This window comes from Xiphophorus hellerii, chromosome 18, assembly GCF_003331165.1.
Source record: "Xiphophorus hellerii strain 12219 chromosome 18, Xiphophorus_hellerii-4.1, whole genome shotgun sequence".
Lineage (NCBI taxonomy): Eukaryota > Metazoa > Chordata > Actinopteri > Cyprinodontiformes > Poeciliidae > Xiphophorus > Xiphophorus hellerii.
The window spans coordinates 9,245,952-9,266,804 of record NC_045689.1 but is presented as its reverse complement, the minus strand read 5'-3'; the positions used below and the strand labels follow the sequence as shown (position 1 = coordinate 9,266,804).

Genomic DNA, 20,853 nt, shown 5'->3' with positions numbered 1-20,853 from the left:
ACTTAAGTCATTGAGAACTACTGTCCTGCAACTTCTAGAGGCATTACTTCCCCAAACACACCTGCATCAAATAGCTGAATTCCCTCAGTTCTCCAGTGGGATCTGGTTAACGTCATCACCTCATGCTGGAGAAAGGATGCATCTCAGAGGCGCAGGATCTAAAGGCCCAGACCTGGGCGCTCATCATTTATAGCATTGATTAAGCGTATTGCATTTTGAGGGATACACAGTATGTTCAGAAATATCTGAATTTGTGAAGTATGTCGTCTCCAATTCTTTTTTGATTGTTTTTAGGCGGATCTCCCTGGCAACCCCTCGACAGCTTTTCAAATCCTCAAACATGACCCAGCGCTGGCAGAGAAGAGAAATCTCCAACTTTGAGTATCTGATGTTTCTCAACACCATAGCTGGTAAAGTTTTAATGAAAGCACTTACCTGTTTTCCAAGCGAGATTTGTTATTTGAAACTGTAAAGTAGCTGGAAGTACAGAAATAATAAATCTGTTTTTTTTTTCTTGCAGCCATCAGTTACATTTATAGGTTCTGATTTGTTTTCTTCCTTGTCCAGGTAAACTTAATGACCTGTGATAGTTTTAGGTTTTAATTTATTATTTGTGTGAATCTTTCCACAGCAAGTCTTTATAGTTAGCTAGCAGGATCAATAAATTTTATGTGTCAGTGGTGTTAGAAGCACTAACACTAAGTGGGCTCAGGTATGTCGTATTTGTTTAAGAATCCATGGTGGCTTTAGGCGAGACTCAACACAGTAAACTTCACTGTTTATGAGTATCTGCCGTTTGAAGCAAAAGCAGGCGCAGTGGATTTTGCTGGATAATTAGTGCCTGGTTTTGTGAAAGTGTACCCGAGTGTCTGCAGAGTTGAAAGGTTCTGTTGTCGACTCTCTGATCTGAACTGCGACTAACAGGGAAGGCAAGAACAACTGCACGCTACTCTGCTCAGAGAGGTGTCATCCTCTCTGTCGCTGCATATTCATGCATATTTATATTTAGCTTGTGCTTGAGAGTCGATACATTATTGTCAGCTAATTAGATGTAAGGCAGACACAAAAACATGCCCAAAATTCATTAAAAATCCCTAGTAATGACCTAAGCTGCCAGATATGTCAGAATAGTGTGGAGCAGGAGACAGGTGGGGGGTGAAGTGCTGGGAAGAGGCGCGAACAGGGAGACTTCTTCTAATTAAACACTATTCCACTGTTATTAACATCCTGCCACCCTAACTCAGGACTCAGCACCACTAGGTCTCACCACACCAACACCCGACCCCATCCTCTGTGCTCAGTCTGCTGTTTCCTTTCCATTGTGTGCCATTAACCTTGATAATTATGCTCTCTAGCTTCCCCCAAACCTTTCTAGCTACTCTGAAGAAACATTCTTAGTGACTAGCCTGTCAGGAACTTAGATCGCTTTGGCACATTTAGAATCTCTCGCGAACTTGCTGCAAAAACACAGCCTCTCTACTGGTTCAGTTTTAAAATACTTTCTGCTTATCATTAAAGTCTTTGAACGTTTGAAGGAACATCTTTTTAATGAAGAAATGTTCATCATATCATGTTGCAAATGGTCAAAGAATTAATTCTAACTTTGAATCATAAAATGTTAATATAAATCATGCATTAATGTTTTGTGGACTAAGATTTTGTTGAATGTAGACAAATGTATTGATTTTGAGGACAAGAGTAGGACAATAAAAATCTAGTTACATTAGATTTATTTTTTGTCTGAGTCCCTTTGAAAGAGTCTGGTAATCTTATGAAATTACATTAGAGGGTAGTTTTTTTTTTTACATTGGCTGATTAATCTAATTTTCTGCTGAGTCTTTTTCCATTGAATACATTCTTATTATTCACACAAAGAAATGCATCTATTACCCCCTAATTATGATTATTTTTCACATTCAGTTTATGAAAAAGAATTGGGTGTCCCTAAGAGACAGGGAAATAATTTCTAAATAGTTGACACAATCTGTGAGAAATATACATATTTGGTTGCATATAGCTAATTTATGAATTATTATAGAAGTAGTTGTATTTTCACATAGGACTTGATTGGCTTGGAAAGAGTCTTTCCTTTATGTAGTGTTTTGTCTGATTTAAACATTTGTTTGATGATTAGAAATATGTAAGTCTAACACAAAAGCTCACAGATTAATTTTGTGAGGGGACTAATACTTTTCCATAATACTAAATGTGGTGTGGCTGTTAGTCTCTGGTACTTAGAATTCCTGAATTGTATGTGATCAGCACCAATAATAAGTTGCAAACAGTTTTTTTAGAGTGCTAAAAACAACTTTTGCAAATGTAGGTTGAATTTATTGGTTTGATGCATCCATTCATAAGAAGAATGTTAAGACATAAAAGCTGTTATGGTTGAGGATCAAATCACATTAATATGTTTATTTAAACAAATAATCAGCTATGCAATGCTGATTTTAGTAAACATTTTATTCACAAAGTTTATATATTTTGGCAGGAAAACATTTACATGCAGATTATCAACGCAGTAAAAGCAAAAGTTCACAAAAATAGAAAACCTTAGAGATGGCTGCCCTGATTTCATGTTATTCCAGCTTCTCAAACTAAAGAAAGCTCTTTTGCTAATTCAAGTAGCATTTACCTGTTCACACTACATGTTGGTAGGCAACTGAAAAAGGAAAAGCTGGAATCAGTCTAAACCTTCCCAATTACCAGAATGCTAATTTTCCCCACTGAGTCACAGCCACTGTTTTCCATTTCTACTGCCTGTTTCTTTTCTCTTTTTTTAATCTAAAATTTATTTCAAAATAAAGCAGGACTGACAATGCTGAATTTACTCTTAATTTTTTCCATGAGTTCTTGACACACGTTTTCCCTCAGAAAATATTTTCTCCTTTTATTGAACATAAAGGAAGCTGACATCCCGCAAATCAGCCGCTCAACACTGAAATGACATCAAAGATATTCCGTAGCTAGATTCTCTGGCTCTGCAATTACAACTGCTCAACTTGCAGACAGGCTTCATGTGACTTTCACCTTTTATTGACAACTCACACTCAGCAGTTTCTGTCATGGGAAACAAAGAAAACATTCTTACATTTTCTGGTTTACAGTGCCTTCCAACACCACTTAAAGCCCTTCAACCTTTTCACATTTTGTTACATTGCCAACAAAATTTCCATAGCATTTTCTTGAAATCCTATGTGACAGACCAACACAAAGTTTTATAGAGTTATAAAATGGATGAAAAAAATAAAGACTTAGGGTGTCTTAGTCTTAGGTTGATGAATTGAACAGTGCTGTAAGAGAAATTCTGCTTAGGATATTCTTTTATTATCAAAATTTGCACACACTCCTTCTCCACATGACCCCTGAACTGTGTGTGATCCATTGTCTTCATGTTGCTGTTTGTTTGCTAATCTTTATTAAAGTTTTGAGTTAATGTCACAGAACAGCTGTATTTACACTAAAATAATATTACACAGAGTTGGACTATATTTTTTAAATCAGGGGATTTCTGAACTCAATTTGTAGTCCTGGATTTGCATGGGAGAGTCAAAGGAAATGATAAAATAATACATACTAAATCTGTGAGATTTTTTTATTAGATAAACATTTTGAAAATCATGTTAGCATCCACTTATGTGCTATATTATGTTTGTCTATCATTTAATATCTCGATCATTTACATTGAAGTTTGTTTGTAACTTGACATAACGTGAACATGTTCAAGAGATATGGATACTTTATAGTAGAACGGAAGGAAATCTGTTTAACAGAGCTCTGAGATCAGGGTAGTATTGCATACTTATCCACACAAGATCCACACAAAGCCCCACATGTGCCCTACACTCCACCCCTTGTTTTTCTTTCAGTCTGTCATCACTCACAGATTTTTGTCTGCCAACTGTGCCTAGGGAGGACGTATAATGACCTGAACCAGTACCCAGTCTTCCCCTGGGTTCTCACCAACTATGACTCGGAGGAGCTGGACTTGACCCTTCCAGGGAACTTCAGAGATCTCTCCAAGGTATGAGAACCTTTTGGCCATGCAACTTAAAATCTTTTACATAAAAGGTACAAGGCATGAAAATGCTCATTTATTGGTTGGGGATATGCTTATTTAGATTTAAATTGCAAAAAATATTATGGGCTATGCGCCAGAAGACCACTTCACATTCTAAACTTGGATGTTAGTGGAAGAGGCCTATAAAAATCTTAACTAAAAGGAATATTTAATGTCTACATTTTACAAGCTCTGTTATGAATGATAACCTTTTGTACAGGAATTGGATGTGGCACTAATCACTATAGCTCAGTTATTTTCAGTACAGATACATCATGACTTTATCATAATTTTTCAGATGCTAAAGAAAAAGTTGCACTTAGACAAAAAAACACTTCTGTAAAACGTTTACAGTTTTGCAATTTTCTAACTTGTATAAACCAACCATTAACATCTAATAAGTGCATGAACTTCAAAGATAAATATACTGCAACAACACTTTAGCTGTATAGTATGGGTCTACTGGTGATGTTGAGTTGACCGAGTCCTGCAGAAACAAAGTATTCCCAAAGTATTCCCAAATTATTGCAAATTATTATAGACAGATATTATGATTTATTTTTCCAGATAGCTGTATTTGTTGTCTGCTAGCCATGACAGTTTTCTCTTGTCCGAACAGTTAAATAATTAATTTTTAAATTAATTATTTAAAAAGTTCTGCTCTTTGACTTTGGGAGTCTTTTTGAATTTCTTCTACTGCAGACCATTTTCTGCACATAGCAAAGTCTGGTGTATATTAAGCTGAGACATTTAAATCCCTTCCCAAACGTAAATCGCCTCAGATATCTCTTTTGAGGATAAGTTTGGTGTTAACTCTCACTTCAGCAAGCAGGAGGATAGATGCATTGATTGATGGATAGATGGAAGGATGTGTTGCAGTGAACTCTGACAATTACAAAGCGCATTAATCTGTGTAATAACAGGATCCTCACTAATGCTACCCTGTTACAGGAGCTCAGACACAATGTGGCCAATGCCCTTCAGCCCTGATAAATAAATTTCAACGTTTTCTGTAACTGAAGGGGAGAAGGCAGCAGATCACTCTACCACGAACCATGGCCCGGTTTACTGGTTTTCTACCCCCCTTCTGTCTCTATATCTCGCTCTTGCACGCTGCTGCTCACTGACCTGAAAACAGTCGCATTCCTGTCTGAGCGCTCTCACTCACTTCAGTGCTGCCTTATCCCGTCTCGTTTCCCTTGAAGCACCACTGTTCTAGTTTGGAGCCAAGTTTTCCAGTCTCACTTCTTTTGCAACAATTATTAGGTTTTCAATCGACATTATCGTCAACTTCAAAATAAGAGAAGTAACTAAAAAGTTGATCAATTTAGCAATCTCAATTTCACTAACCCAGATCATGTTGAGCTACTACAGAGTTCTTAGCTTGCTGTGGTCAACTCAGCAACTTTCATCTTTACCTGTTGGGTGTCCCAGGTGGACTGAGAACGCCGCCGCATGTGTGTGTATATGGGTGTGTGTTTGAGGGTGGTTGAGCAGAGCTCAGCCACATGCAACCCAACTGCCCTGGGGAGACAGTTATTTATTGTAATGTATTCCAGTGACATCCTCCCATGCTGTTTACAGGCCTGAGCTGCCTTCATTAGCATGAGTTCACAGCCCATGTCTCCTGACAGTTGTCCTTGGAACCCTGGGGCTTATTCCTCCAAAAGTTCACCGATACTGTTGCAGAGCAGGACAGAGGTCTCCACTTGTGTTCTCTCTTCTTGGTCTGCTCTTTTGTTCCATTATGGATTAGTAGTAGTGGTACTGTCTCTGGAGACCTGTTCATTGTTAGACTGAGTGTCTTCCTCAGATAGATTTCCAGTGCATGTGCTTTTACTTTAAGAAGGTGATGTCTATGTTGGTAATGGTATGGTATTGCCCTGTTTAATAAACTTTAGTTGAACAAGTTCATTTGCTTAGAAAGTCCAGTTCGTTTGAGAAGGTGTGAATGAACTCTGATGTGGACCAAAACAGTTTGGTCTGCCTACAAACTTAGGTCATGGTTTGGTTGACCTAAACTCTATTGAAGTTTGAATGCATATGTGAATGCTAAGTGTACCAGAGACCACAACTAAAGTAGAAAGCAGGCCATGCTGCAGGGCATTCTGATTCAATACAACCAAAACAAACCCCATTTCCAAAGACAAAAAAGAAATCCCCAAATCACTAAAATCGGATGCCACTCAATTTTTGTGAAGAAGGAAGTTGCGCTCTTTGTTTTCTTCAGAAGTTTTCATGTTGTTTCCTTCAGCGGTTCTTGATGCAACTCCATCACAGGCAAGTGTGTGGTTCATTTGACACAGTGCAGTGTGAAAACATACAGCACCAGCTGAAGATGTAACAAATGTACCATTCTTGCTCCCCAATTGATCAGGATCTCCCATACCAGTACCACTAAGTCTAGTAGTGCTGTTTCAAATCCTTATGTCCAGTTTTGATGTCATATTTTAGTTCAGGGGTATAAAACACTGATACCTGTCTTAGATTTGTAGAAGTCCTCAACACGCCTGAATGAAATGCTTAAATACCATTAGTTCAGCTAATGACATCATCATTTGATTCAAGTGTGCTGAAGCAAATAGACTTTGAAAAATTGCTGGAAACTGACTTTCAAACATGAGAGTTTGCAGCACTTATTTCAGCCATTCTGCTTCTTATAGAAGCCCTGAGCTGATATTAGCTGGTTAATTACTGGAGTATTATTTAATCAGCAGGCAGACAAAAATCTGGGCAAAGATATCCTTATACTAAAAGTGTAATACTAACACAAAAAAATGTCTGAACAATATTTTCACACGTTTATCAACATAGGTTAACATTTTGAAGTTTTTGATTAATATTAACCACACTCACACAACATGGTTTTGTGTAATACACATATTTATTCTATGTTATGTAGTTTTGTTTTTATTTTTAAGTGAGTGCTGTCGCTTGTCGTCTACTTGTTCTTGGATTCCAGTTTTTAAACTTTACAATAAGAATTTTGCAGTCAGAACATAAATGCTGAAGAGATAAGCAAGTGTATTTATTTTTGCTCTTTGATTTACCACATGGTTGAAAATTGAAGCAGCCCATGTCATCTACTGACTCTTTAAAAACAATACACGTTTACAATAAATTCTCACGCTAGAATTGCACATTGCACACTTTCCCACAGATTACTCATACCTGAAAGGTGCTTCTCACTTGTGATTGATTATCCCTGGGCGGACACCATTGTTTAAGCTGCTCCAGGTTTGCCTCTCTAAATGGTATCCTCCCAAACCTGTACTCACCCACAATTACCTGCTGGTTGGGCATTCAGTGAGCTGTAAACGGTGTTATTGAACATTTCATCGCTGTGCCTCGGGGCCAAACTTCTGCATATTTGTATGTCAGAAATATTTACGCAGCGAAGTGTGTCATTTGATTCTAATGATTATTTCTTGATGGAGTGACAAGTCTATGATAGATGAAGAGAAGTTTCCTCATAGTTGTTAAATGGTGCGATGAAGATTTAATTGCGAAAGAAAGCAGATGTCATTTTTTCTCACCCTCACCACAGTTTAAGGTATGCATATAATTAAAAAAAATAATTTAAAAATATATTCATACGCTCAGACGTTTGGCATAGCTGCATCCCTGAACCAGTGCACTAAAGTTCAAATTTTCACCCAAACTGTATTTTTAAATTTCAGCTTCCTGAAGGGAAACTTGGCTGCCACAAATTGCCCTTTCTGCACTTTATTCCCACAGCAGATTCTTATTCATTCTCATTTTCATTCCAGCCAGGCTGTTTGTGAGCACATCTGCTTTATCTTGATTTGGAGCAACTTTATTGCATTAGACTGGAGCTCCATGCTGTGCTGCTTCTGACAACGGAAGCAAAAATGACTGTGACTTGCCCTGACAGAGCACCATAGCAACATACAGTAATGTAATTTGTTTTGAAATATAAAATGCAATATGCTTCTCTTTGGGAGGTGGCTTGGATATAAGCAAACAAAAGGAGACACTCTTCACGTTCACTCACCAACAGCCACACTCATTTCCAGTTGCCTTGGAGAGCAACACCAGTGCTGATCCTAATTGGATGTGAAGCCAGTCAAAGTTTGATCATACTTTGCTTAGTTCTGTTGATGCATTTCAGTGGGTCAGGTGTTATACAAGAAATGAACTCTGATGAAAGTAAGTGTGGAACTGTCTAATGCAGTTGTTTTCATTGTCTCCCAACTATGATCAGTGCAGGGAAAAGGAACAAGGTGCTTTTTATTTGCTGCAGAGAGCTAACAGAGCTTGTACTGAACTTATCAACAGATGGTGAATATGACAGCATTAAAAGTACTAAAGTGCCACTGACATGTTTTTGCCATGTTATAAATGTTTGCTTTTATTTCATATGAAGTCCCAATCATTGCATTCTCCTCCTAAAAGTTATATATAGATCTCCTCGTTTGAGCATTTCTTTTGTCATTGATGCAAAATTTAACTTTAGAGATATTTATTTGACTATTAAGTAAGAAGTGACATTCATCTGACCGAGGAAGCACCCAGGCCATGTTGACGGTGTACAGTATTTATAATCGCCAGTAAGTAGCATTTCAGAGACAACAGTCTAGGCTCCTCCTTATGTAAAGCTTCCATGTTTCTGTGGCCCAATGCATTATCTGAGCTAGTATAGTTCTGAAGTATACATTTAATCAGTGACCATTTCTTTAGGTCATCCCCCCAACTTTTGAAAGATGAAGTGTGTTATATCTTTAAGTTGATGTTTCTGTATCTGCTTTTCAAGAGACCAACTGTTTACATGTAGGGAAGGTGGCCCAGAGGTCCAGCTCTTAATTCATGCAAAGCATGATGGTTTTTAGTAATAAGGTGAATTCACTGTTTGTTTTGGACATAAAGATAGAAGAATAAAGCCAAGAATCACTAAAAACAAATTTATGCTCATCGTTTTTAGCCTCATGAGTGACGTCCCTTTCCAAAACTCTGCAGGCCCCATCAGTCAGGGGTATGCTGTGTTGTTTTCTGTAAATATCTTTGCTTGCCAAAAACATGTTTTGATACGACAAATTAAAGGGGTTTTTTTTCTTTTTTTTGCCAAATGTCACACACAGGTAATGCTTCTTATTACAGTTATGCTAACACAGCTGAACAACTTGGGAACACTGTAAGCATATTTTTGTCTCATTGATGTACAACCAAACACTGAATTAATAGGAAACACATTGTCAACTTAATTGTTTTTGGATCTCTTCTGTGTAACTTGGAGATTCTTGAAAACGTGTGTGTGGTTTGCTCTGTAAGAACACGTGCACAGCAAAATACAAGGTTACATTTTGTATTTTTTATTTTATAAAAACATATATTCATTCACTACATGACATTTTTAGCAGTGTACATCCAGCTAAATATTTAAGACAATAAACATCAAAACAAACTGCTTGACAAGATTAGTACTGATACAAAGTACTAGCAGATAACTTTTTCACCTTTGTTTTCCTTCTTTCAAATGTATTTCATTGACTTTTTTGCATTGGTCTAAACTGCATTAGTCAAACTAGCAGTGGTTTGATGGAGTGTGTGACGTCTTGTGTCTCACACTCCAATCCATCTGGGCCAAGACGTCACATGCAAGGCTATTACCACCCCATAAATCTATGCAGATCTCAATAAACTTCTCCTTCAGTCTTTTCGGTTGTGCTAACACTGATGTGGTTTGCCATTAAACTTAAAGGAAGAATGAAAACGTCTCCATTTAGTTAGGACTTTTTAATTTTTTTTTCCTGAGGAATGTGCTGTGTTCCACACAAAGATGTGACTGCAGATATGCTTTGTCTGAGTTTGACAGAGATTTCATTTGGATACAGATTAACAGCAGTTTTAATAATTCCAGGAAATTGCTTTAGTTTTACAATTCGGTCTCCAAATGTTTATAGTTGCAGTTTATTCCATTTCTTCTTAACCTGCTTTAAGGCAGAAAAACAGTCATTGATTACATTATGAGTCTTTCTCCCCCTTTGTCACTGATTCAGTGGTACTGAGTATATTAATATTGACTGCCTATATGCCTCCAAGGCTCTTATATTGGATGTTGTGATTGATAGCGCAGGAAAAGCAATTTATTCACCACTAAATGTAGGTTTAATGGGAGTCATTTTGTTGCATTAAGAACTCATGGAGATGAAAGCCCGAGTGGTGGTGTCGCAATAATACTTAAGATATTATAGAGGAGTTAGTTTAATTATTATCCACACTATCAAAGCTTCTAACAGTGAAGAAAGAGTCTTAATGGTGAATGCATTTAGCAACATACTTTGTTTTTATATCTACATAATTATGCGCTTTTTGGTTTCAGTGTAGAAATTATCAACAGACAACTAATTTCTTCCCCAGTACATTTTTGAAATGATAAAAAAAATAACATGTCCAATGTTCAGAAGCTGGTTCTTTGTTTAGATTTTCAGAATCTTTGCAGACATTTACACCTGCATGTTCTTTTCCATAAATTGTTTTATTAGTAACATTATGGCTGTTCTTAAGTTTGTGAATGCTGATATTCATTCAGTCCTTCAGATCCCAATCTGGAGTGTTTCTCCTTGTGTTTCTCCAACCCTAACCCTAACCGTACTAACTTCCATCAGGACTGCAAAACAATAGAAAACATCTCTGAACACAGCAGTAGAAGTCTAATTTCTGAAATCTTGGCTTGAAAATATTTTTGGATAAATTAGTTCTGACCTGCATGAATTAAAAACATTTCAGCAGGGAGAGTTTTTTTTTCCCTTGATCCTCACCATGCCATCCTCTGCCCTTTTGCTGTTCTACCCTTTAATTTTTGACAGAATTTAGGACAACAGGACCTTTTAAACGATCCGGAAAATAAATGCGGTTTGACATAAAAAGTCTCACAAATCGAAGCACCATTTGTGCTTTAAGCTTTCTAGAAACCTGAGCTTGTTTTATTTCTGTTCAACACATGGTGAAACTGTTGAATTTTGCCACTTTATATCTGTACTCCATATTTAAATTTTTTCACTATTATCCCAATGTGTAAATATATTTTTTTTATAGCTTGATGCAGTAATTTATACTGTAAAGTTGTTGGGTTTTTTTTTTTGACTGGTAAATCAAAGTTGTGTTGTTTCATTTTCTGACCTTGTTTTACGTAATACTTAAATAAAGTTTATGTTTTTCCATCTAAAACAAAATCTTTAATCCAGAATCAAGACTGATATCCTGTGCCACTAATTGAATTGTGTTGCTGTTTACAATTAAATTAAAGTGTCTCAAATGCATATCTTTTGGTCTTTACCGTTTTTGTTAAATGTTTGTAGCTGTGATTATTTTTTGTGAAAATGAGGCCAATACTGCTTTGTTTTTTTCACAGCATCTTGTAAAGGTTTTACCAGATACATCTAAGAGAAGTTGGTTGCAGTGTGTAAAGACCGTTGAAGAAAACTTTTACATCGTGACTTGTACTCAAAGTTAGGCCATTTGAAAGCCATGTTTAATTTTCCTTTCACTGCACAATTTCATGCTAATTTGTGTTAATCTATCACACAAAGTCTGAACAAAATACATAGAGGTTATTGGTTGTAATGTGACAAAAATGTGAAGATGTTCTGAATTCTTTTGCAAGGCAGTATGCTTGCTGACCTAGAAAGGTGACTACTCACCAAATACCTAAGCAAGCATTCCTGTCACTGGTATTTTCTCATTATGGGATTTTCAGAACAGGTTTATCCTCAAAGGAGGCAATAATATGCAAAGCAAAATGCACATATTTTGCAGTTTCACATAAGTTGATTTTTTTTTTTCCCCCCCTCAGAGAAACTGTAGTTAATTTTAAGATTGGATGAGAAAGCAGTAAGAAAGAATGACCTACTACCACTGACATTTACTTACATGATTTATAGTAAATTGTTAAAGGAACATGACACACATCTAGAGACTTTGTTTTCTGAGCTAAAAATATTAAAGAATTGTAATTGTTATTATTAAATAACTTTTTATGAAATATTATGAAAGAAGCAGGAAAGCATTTATCCTTTATTTATGTAACCTGTAACATGCTAGTTGGAGAATGCACAGATATACTGTTTCAAATAATCAGTCATTTGTTGCCTTCTTAAAGCAGGGGATTTTTTTAAAGGGTAAAAAAGTCCTTCAAGGAGGAAATATTTTTAAACTTCAATTAAGTAACCAAAACTGACAGAACTAAGCTTTTCTCTTTCTGTTTTTCCAGCCTGTTGGTGCATTGAATCCAAAGCGTGCAGCATTTTACTCCGAACGCTATGAGTCAGGAGAAGAAGACCAGACACCTCCCTATCATTACGACTCCCACTACTCCACTGCTGCCACCACTCTGCATTGGCTCGTCAGAATAGTGAGTATGATCCTTTTGCCGCCCTCCATTCCTGTTATTATTCTAATCGGAGAATTAGTCAAGTATGTGAATAGGAGTGAAGTCAAACCAGAGCCTCAGACAGCTTTTCGTTTCATTTTTTTGTCTGCAGTGGTTGATTGTCACTTGTCAGACTTGATGATGCTGTTACTTTGAGGTCTGTCGGCTTCTGCACAGGACGCAGCTCAACATTTCAATTTGATCGGGACTGAGTTGGACCAATGGCGCTCAGAAAACACATTTCACAGGCCAGTAAACCGGCATATGTGAACTAAATAAAGAGTGGCTGGGTAATGATTTACAGGGGCTGCTGTGACAGGTTTATGTGTTTCAGGCAACCCAGTGAGCGCCGGAGACATGTCCATCAAGGTTACTGAGCACTGTCCTCATTTACTGAGGAAGAGGAGCAGGAGGCACCTCACCTCCAGTATGGTTCCTATAAAATAGGCCTTTAAAACTCGCAGAGATTCTTTGGAACACTTTACACATGGCTTTGGAAAGCTTACAAAACTGGAACAGTTTTATGGAGAAAGTGCGGCTTAGCTATCCAATGGCCATTATTACTACAAAAGAGCTAATGAACTGAGGGAGTTTCCCTGAAATAAGCTAGAAAGGTTCTAGCGTGTTTGTGTCCTCCACATGGTGACCAATCTGTTCTCTGAAACAGCCAATAGTCGAGATCAGACTCTCTGAAATTCAAACTTTATTATATGCTGCTCTCAGAAAGATCACAATAGTTCCTTTTCTTCAGATTTTAATACAGTTAATTATTTCAGAGCTATTTGCTGCTGTTCAGCTGGGAGAAATAACAAGAAAAACTAGTGCAGATATTTTGAATAAGTGGGCAATTGTCTGTTTCGAAAAATTACGTTTCTTTTTCAGCAAGCATGTCATGCCGTGGTAGTCAACATGTCAAGAAAGTGGGAAAACTGTTGTCTTTTTCCATTTGAGCTTCAATTGAATTGATGTCTCATTTTCGTTCTCTGTAGGAACCCTTCACCACGTTCTTCCTCGGTGCCAACGATAACAAATTCGACCATCCTGATCGCACATTTTCTGCCATCACACGCTCTTGGAGAAACTGTCAAAGAGACACGTCGGATGTAAAAGTGAGAAATATAACAGTGCAGGATGTATGCTTTACCCTTGCAAGTGCAGAACCATTATGTGTTTGTGTTTGTGTATCGATGTGGTTCAGTGGTTTGGCTTTGAGACAAAGTTCAACCCTGAAAATAACAAAACGATGTAGCAATACTTTGTTTTCTACATCTGCTGTTAGAATGCATGCAGAATTACACAAAACCTGCTTTCCTTCCTCAGTAAAGCTCTCAAGACTATACAAATAAATAACATCCCATTAATTATAAATGTCTTATCTAAACAAAAAGAAATCACAACCCCACAGAGTGCACATACTCTATGCATGTTTGATTTGTCTCATGCAAAAAGCAAACTATTTCAGAGGTAGACTGTTCTTGAACAAAGGCTGAATCTGAAAGCAAAACAAAGCCCTCTCTCTCTACAGATTCTCTCTGCACGCACTCAAAAACGCTGAACCCTGCTGATTTGCCTCCATTTTGCCCACTGCATAACGCGCAGCAGGGATACGCACTGACCTCAAAGTGTCATATATTTCTAGCACACCCTGCGTAGGATAGTGTTGCCTCAGGCAATTAATAAAGCATTAATGACAAAAGCTATTTAAAATGTAGTCTTTTATGTAGAGACAGGGCTTTTACTTGCTGGGATCAGGGGGAAAACCAGCAATCCATGTGAGGAAGAGGTATAACACTGCAAGACGCTGAACAACTCGATAGTCAAACACCACCCTGTTAACAAATACTGTCTACTTTTGGCCACTTGCACGTCTGCATGCATTTGTTTTTACACACGTAAGATGGTTGCTAAACTATTAGAGGCATTGTACTTTGAAGGACAGTGCAGTATTCCTAAAAGGATTTCATAATTTAATAGAAAAGCGGAAATATTACACAAGAGCTACTTGGTTTGGGTTACTCATGGTTTCTAGCATGGGCAAGCTGCATGTAATGGCACTACGTTAGCTTCTTGTTAGCCCGGTATTCAATGATGTTCAGGACCACAGCCTATCGCAAATAGACAAAACCTGGGAATACCTAAGAGCTCCTCTAAAAATCTTTGTATCTACTTATTTCAACAGTTCAAGGTGTAAGGTGTCACTATGCAGAATTCAACATGTCAAGTAGCCAAGTAGCATTTCAGCTATGTGCATTAGCTTCCCAAAAAGCATTTAAAAAAATATGTTTTACATAAGATCTATGACAAAATCCAACAGTAGCTATTTTTTTTCACAAATAATTAGCAGTTGCATTCTTAAATAAAATGGTGCATCATTGAATACTGAACTGCGAATAGACAATCTCTCTGGTTTTTTTCCTTCAGTGTAGAATTTTTGCTTTTGAACTTTTCATATAGCTACCACCCAAATATATTTTACAAGCTATGCCAACACAAAGTATATAAAAAAACAACAATTAATTGCTTTAATTTCTTTAAAATAACAATCTGAAAAGTGTGTCATGCGTTTGTATTCACCCGTTTGGAGAAGTTTAAAGCAGGCATAGTGTGTGACACAACTGCAAAACCACCCATACATGTAGATGTGCCTGAACTATCACAAGCTTGGCAATTAGAGTGTTATTTAAAGAAACATCAAAGAGGCCCATTTTAATTCTAAAGCAGCTGCAAAAATTCACAGTTCAGGTAAGAAAATCTGTTACGGACATAACTTTATCATAAATGTGCTACTTTTAAAATACAATACATTTTATAGATTTAATGTGGAAAAGTTACAGTATTTCATGTTTATGGATACATATAAACTGCGACAGACTGGCGACCTGTCCAGGGTGACCCCGCCTCTCGCCCGGAACGTTAGCTGGAGATAGGCACCAGCACCACTAGGGGACAAGGGTGTACAGAAAATGGATGGATGGATATATAAACATAAAATTTTAATATATATATGTACTGTATATATAAAGAACATCACCAATGATATAGCCAGATACAAAATTACCCCCGAAATTGGATACAAATCCACCAAATTGGGAAAGAAATAAAAGTAGTCAACTTACAGGGTTAAGCTCAGTGGTCTGAGCCAGACCACTGAGCAGTCCATTGGGCCTCTGATTTAAAGGGAGCTTGTTTTTACCGGGGTCTCTCTTTCATTAACCCCAGCCTCCTCCTGTAGTAATGATGACAAGGCCAAGGGACGCTGAGCTCCTGATGGGGATGACCCCTTAAAGGAGCAAGTCAAATGGAAACACCCCTGATAAAAGAATCTCTCCTTCCTGAAAACACTGTAATTTATGTAAATTCTCTTCCATACCTTTCATTTATGTCTGTATGAACATGCAGTCAAGTTATGCTGGCACAGCTGCCCATTGAAAAACAGAGATAGACTTTTCTTTAAAGTACCGGGGACAAATCCACACACACGGAAACACACACACAAACTGCCAGTGTGTTGTCTGAAGGTATCCAGCAGCACTCTCCTGGTGACAGATTTTGACAAACATGTCATTAAGGTGACACAGTGTAAAGCAATGTAGGCTTGAGTGATTGACTTGTTAGCCCATTACAATGCTGTTGCAGAATTAATGGCTACCATGGGAGGGTGGCTTGAAAGCAGAGCTGGCAGTTTTAACAGTTTGGCAGTGAGTTACAGCAGCAAGTTTACAACCAAACAAAGCAGAGGGAAAGTGTGCTTATGTGTGTGTGGAAGAAAAGAAGGAAACACAGATTATGTTTTTTTTTCTTTCTTTTTTTTACTCCTTTTCCTGTCATGTGCAGAGGGTGAAATTTGACCAACAGCAGACCAGTAGTCTTATTGGCCTGTACCATGTCATGGCAACTCACTGTCTGAAAACCAAATGATTTATGGGCACCTAAAAGCTCTAAACAGTAAGTTTCCCATAGGCAGGATTAAAGTCTTTATTACCACTGAATCTGACAAATGCTGCTTTGATAAAATAAAGAGAATTAGAGGAGCTAAGGTACTGCCTTGATAAGCTGAGCCTGAGAGAAAGACAATTATTCTTAAACTTTTCTATACATCTAATGAGAACAGGGTGAAAGACTTACATTCCTAAAGTGCTTATGCCTGATTGTGCAAAGGCTCTACTCCTTTATCCCTTCTTAGATCAAGAGGGTAAAGGATCAAAATGGATGATGCATAAGTGCTGTCTCCTTTATTTCTATATTTTAATTAACCTTTCCTGGACAGTCTGTCTGTTTAAACTGCATTCCATTTTAACCATGCTGCAGTATTAAAATTGTTAACATGAAATTTAAAATTAAAGACAGTATGGCTTACAAAAGTATTCATACTTGTAATGCATAATTGTGGAGTGGCAGGAAAATGATTTGCTTTTCATCATTACCATTATCTTCAGAAGTCAGCTAATTGGTGAACTGAGTAGACATATATGTAGTTTAGTGTCGGTATAACTATTCTGAGAGTACCAGTAACCAAAACCTTTGGCATAAGGAGCAAAATTCAATTCATTGGAATTTGGAAAAATGTTGGAGAGCTTCAAAACTAACAAGATATAACTATCCATCTGACAGACCAGCTGGAGGAGCATTAATCTCAGAAACAAGCGGCCCTTGGTAAATCTGAAGGAGCTGCAGAAATTCATGGCTTAGATGGGAGAACCTGTCAGCAGGACAATTTGATGTAGTGCCTTAAATCTGTCACTAGTGATATAGAGGCAAGAAGAAAGTCATAGCTAAAAGAAAGTCATAAGACGTGTTGTTGCATATTGACAAAAGCTACGTATGGGACATTGCTAAGATATGGAAGAAGATTCTCTAGTTTTGTGCGACCAAGCTTGTCCTTTTTGTGCATGTACAAAACACAGTGTGACAGAAATTCCAACTAACTATTACAGCTAACTGACCATCCCCATGGTAAAACATAGTGTGGGTAGCATCATGCATTATGCAGGCCTTTCTTCAGCTGAGACAGAGAAGCTGGTTAGGACTGATAAGAATTTAGATGGAGCCAAATATGGCAATGCTGGAAGAAAACCTGTGAGAGGTTGCCACACCATTCCTAATGTGGTGGAGTTTTACATTACAAAAGAAAAATATCCCTAAAATATCCAGAGTCGTAATTTTATGGTTTAGATCAAAACATATTTATGTAAATTTATTGGGGGATCTGTATCAAGATGAAAACCGATGTTCACAGATGCTGTCCATCCAATCTGATGAAACTAGAACTGTTTTGCAGAGAAGAATGAACAAAGGTTTCAGCCTCTGGATTCACAAAGATGTAAGAGATATAACAAAACGAAATGCGGATGTATAAGCAGCAAAGGGTGGTTCTACCATGTATAAACACTAATGCAGATCACATGTTTATTTACCAAATAATTTAATAACCATTTAACAATTTTCTTCCACTTCATATTTATTCATCAACTTGTGTTGGTTTATCACATAAAATATAAATAAAACCTACAAATGTTTGTGGTCACAGTGAGAAAAATGTGGCAAGAAAATTCAATGGGTTATGAATTTTCCAAGAAACTGTCAAACATATGGGATTTGCTCTTGTTTAAGTACAACAGAAAATCCTGTTGGGAAGCGTGTTGTCTCAAAGCTCAGGTCAATATTTGCTCTCCCCTTGAGTGTAAATCACACTCGGCTTTACATTAAGAGCTCTTTTACCAAGCTCACTTCCCCTCCACAGCAGGGTCCTGACCCCATCACAAGAACCTAGAGACTAGAGAGAAAAACCCAACTCAGTTCCAGTTTCATTTAACACACCTAACACCTCAGCCTGGAATAACGGGACTAGCACCACTCAACGACCCTTTCATGGCCTGCTGTTCAGTTTGTTTGTGTTACCTTTCCCCTTGAATTTTCACTTCATCTCAGTGAGATTGTTTCTTATGTTTTTTTCTTTCCTTTTCCATCTTTATATGCACAGACATATTTGTTTTCAGAATCACCCCTGTAATATTATATATACATTTCTCTTCTTTAGGAATTGATTCCTGAGTTCTACTATCTCCCAGAGATGTTTGTTAACAGCAATGGCTACCATTTAGGAATGAGGGAAGATGGAACCATGATCTGTGATGTGGACTTGCCAGCCTGGGCCAAGAAGCCTGAAGACTTTGTTCGGATAAACAGAATGGTAAGCATTATGAGCACTGGCTTTTTAAACTCCACAGGAGTTTAAACACAGCGTCTTTTTCCTGTTCCATACTTATCTGTTAGCATTCAACAGCTGTGATCAATTTAACAATTTTAATTCTATAATAATTAATACTCAATTGTTACCCTCTAACCTTTCCTTATAATGTCTTGTCCAAATCGTGGATTATTAAACTCATTATTCGGTACCATCTCTCCATCCAGAGTTATTGCAATGTCTCTAGAGGAGAGGGCTAAGGGCAATTTTATCTTATAATGCTACCCTTTATGAAGCGGGGCCCCATCACTTGGGTAGGGGGCAAAGGTCTTTATGTCTGAGTCTGTGTGTTTAAACACAGCCCACAGCATGGGACTCCCAACTTCCAACAGGTTTCAGGTATACAGCACCAAAACAGCAAATCAGGGTCATTTGTTGCCATCAGATAAACTCAGTTTTTCCTTTAGTCTCAAATGACTTAGTGCAGAAACTCAGCAAACCTGCTTTCTGCATTAACACAAAAACTACACACAAAGGCTACTTGATAAATAGCTTGATATACACTGCAGAACTATAGGATTTTGGTCGCAAATGACTCTATATACAAATATGAACAATCCTGCTTATGGGTCAGCAAAGGTAAACAAAATGTCCTATTGTCTTTTTACAGCTTTGCGAAAAAAGCAACTAATATTACAAATAGAAATTTGATTCCCACTGTTTAATATTTAAACTCTAGTATGTAGCACGCTCATGTTTAACAAGTCAAACAACTGTGACTACTTTGTGCCAAAGGTGGAGCAAGGCAGCAAAAATGTACCTTATATTCCCAGTAAAAGATTTTAATATGCCTCTGCTTTCTAATTTAGGCATAATGACCGACTTCCTCTATAAAAGCAAAGCAACTTCTGCAACACAGCTGGGCAGAAACAATATACCCTGAGGTTAGGGGCCACTGTGTTTTTGGACCTGAAGTAGAAGGACGCCATAGGAACACTCTTGACCTTTTCAGCAAGAGTGGCAGAGTTTGGCTGGTCTTATGCAGGTGACCTTTCCCCAAGCTCAACCCACGCTGCCTGGTTGTGCTCCATCAGGCGTGTACACCAGGGGAGTGGGGGGAGGAACGGGGAAAATGAAAAATTGTTAATGGCATGTCTGCATCACCTAAACAGAAAAGGCGGTTGAATGGAAGAGAAAGAACGGCTGCAGTGGAAATGTTGTCATGTTGATGGGATAAACATGCCTGACATTACCTTGGATTTTTAAACTGTTTAAAAGAATCGTTGTGCAGTTCTTCTATTTTTGCTTTCTTTTGTTCTTTTTTCCCATCTAGCCCACATTTACTTCCTCTTTTATTTCCTCTTCTGTCGGTGAATCTTCTGGACTTGCATCCCTTTCTCTGTCTCTCTTTTTTCTTCCCTCCTTTCTCTGTTTCTTTTTTCTCCCTCCCTTCCTCCTCCTCCCACTTCCCATCTTTGCATGTGCCACTTTCAATTGTCGTGATATGCCCTGTGGCAAACTCTGCCTCTGTGAGCTCAAGCAGGCTTTGTTGGTAATGGCTGTTATTCCTGACGTGAGGGGAGGAGTGTAAATTTCTCTTTCAAAGCTTCACCTCTGCCTGCATGGGAATTATGTTGTAGCACGCTGTGGAACAATGCTCCGACCCCCATTGCATGTTTTCTATAGGTGCTGTAGATTTGTAATGAGCTTTCTTAAATTATACATAGAATCTCTCTCCAATCCTCCCACAAGAAATCTAGCTTGTTTTTTCACTAAAGCAATAATTCTTCCCTTTTGTGTTTTTAAATCTGCAGTTAGTTTTAAAGTGTGTTTGATCTTGGTATTAATAAGGGAATTTCTTTGTCTCCATGAGGAGACTGTGGTAAGTGGAGAGATATAGTAAGTGTGATGGGAAGATTGTCCTTTGTAAGATCGTTAAATTAAGGCAAATATCTCCATTTAACCTACAGTATAATAAAACGGCAGTTATTTTTCTGTGGTTAAGTTACATAACCCTAACCTAATGATACAGTTGGACTCTGAACTGCAAGCTAAATCCATAAAATTCCCCTCTAGGAAATGTGCTTTAAATTGTTTTGTTACCGTCTATTTCTCAGAGACAATAATATATTTATGTCTTTTGGGAAATCATTCCGAGGAAGTTGAATTTCTTCAAATTTTGCTTGTTTGTGTATTTTCTGTTTTGTGCAGATGAAT

General features: G+C 37.6%; 1 protein-coding gene across 9 annotated transcripts in view; it reads left to right on the top strand.

The window, feature by feature from the left end:
• nbeab (neurobeachin b) overlaps positions 1 to 20,853 on the top strand; it is a 219,835-nt gene that overhangs the window by 178,136 nt on the left and 20,846 nt on the right. For all 9 annotated transcript variants that reach the window (XM_032590852.1, XM_032590851.1, XM_032590860.1 and 6 more), the window contains 5 exons: positions 295 to 410; positions 3,912 to 4,024; positions 12,291 to 12,431; positions 13,439 to 13,558; positions 18,487 to 18,639. In XM_032590852.1, the coding sequence (XP_032446743.1) occupies positions 295 to 410; positions 3,912 to 4,024; positions 12,291 to 12,431; positions 13,439 to 13,558; positions 18,487 to 18,639 (643 nt within the window). The remainder of the gene's footprint in view (positions 1 to 294; positions 411 to 3,911; positions 4,025 to 12,290; positions 12,432 to 13,438; positions 13,559 to 18,486; positions 18,640 to 20,853) is intronic.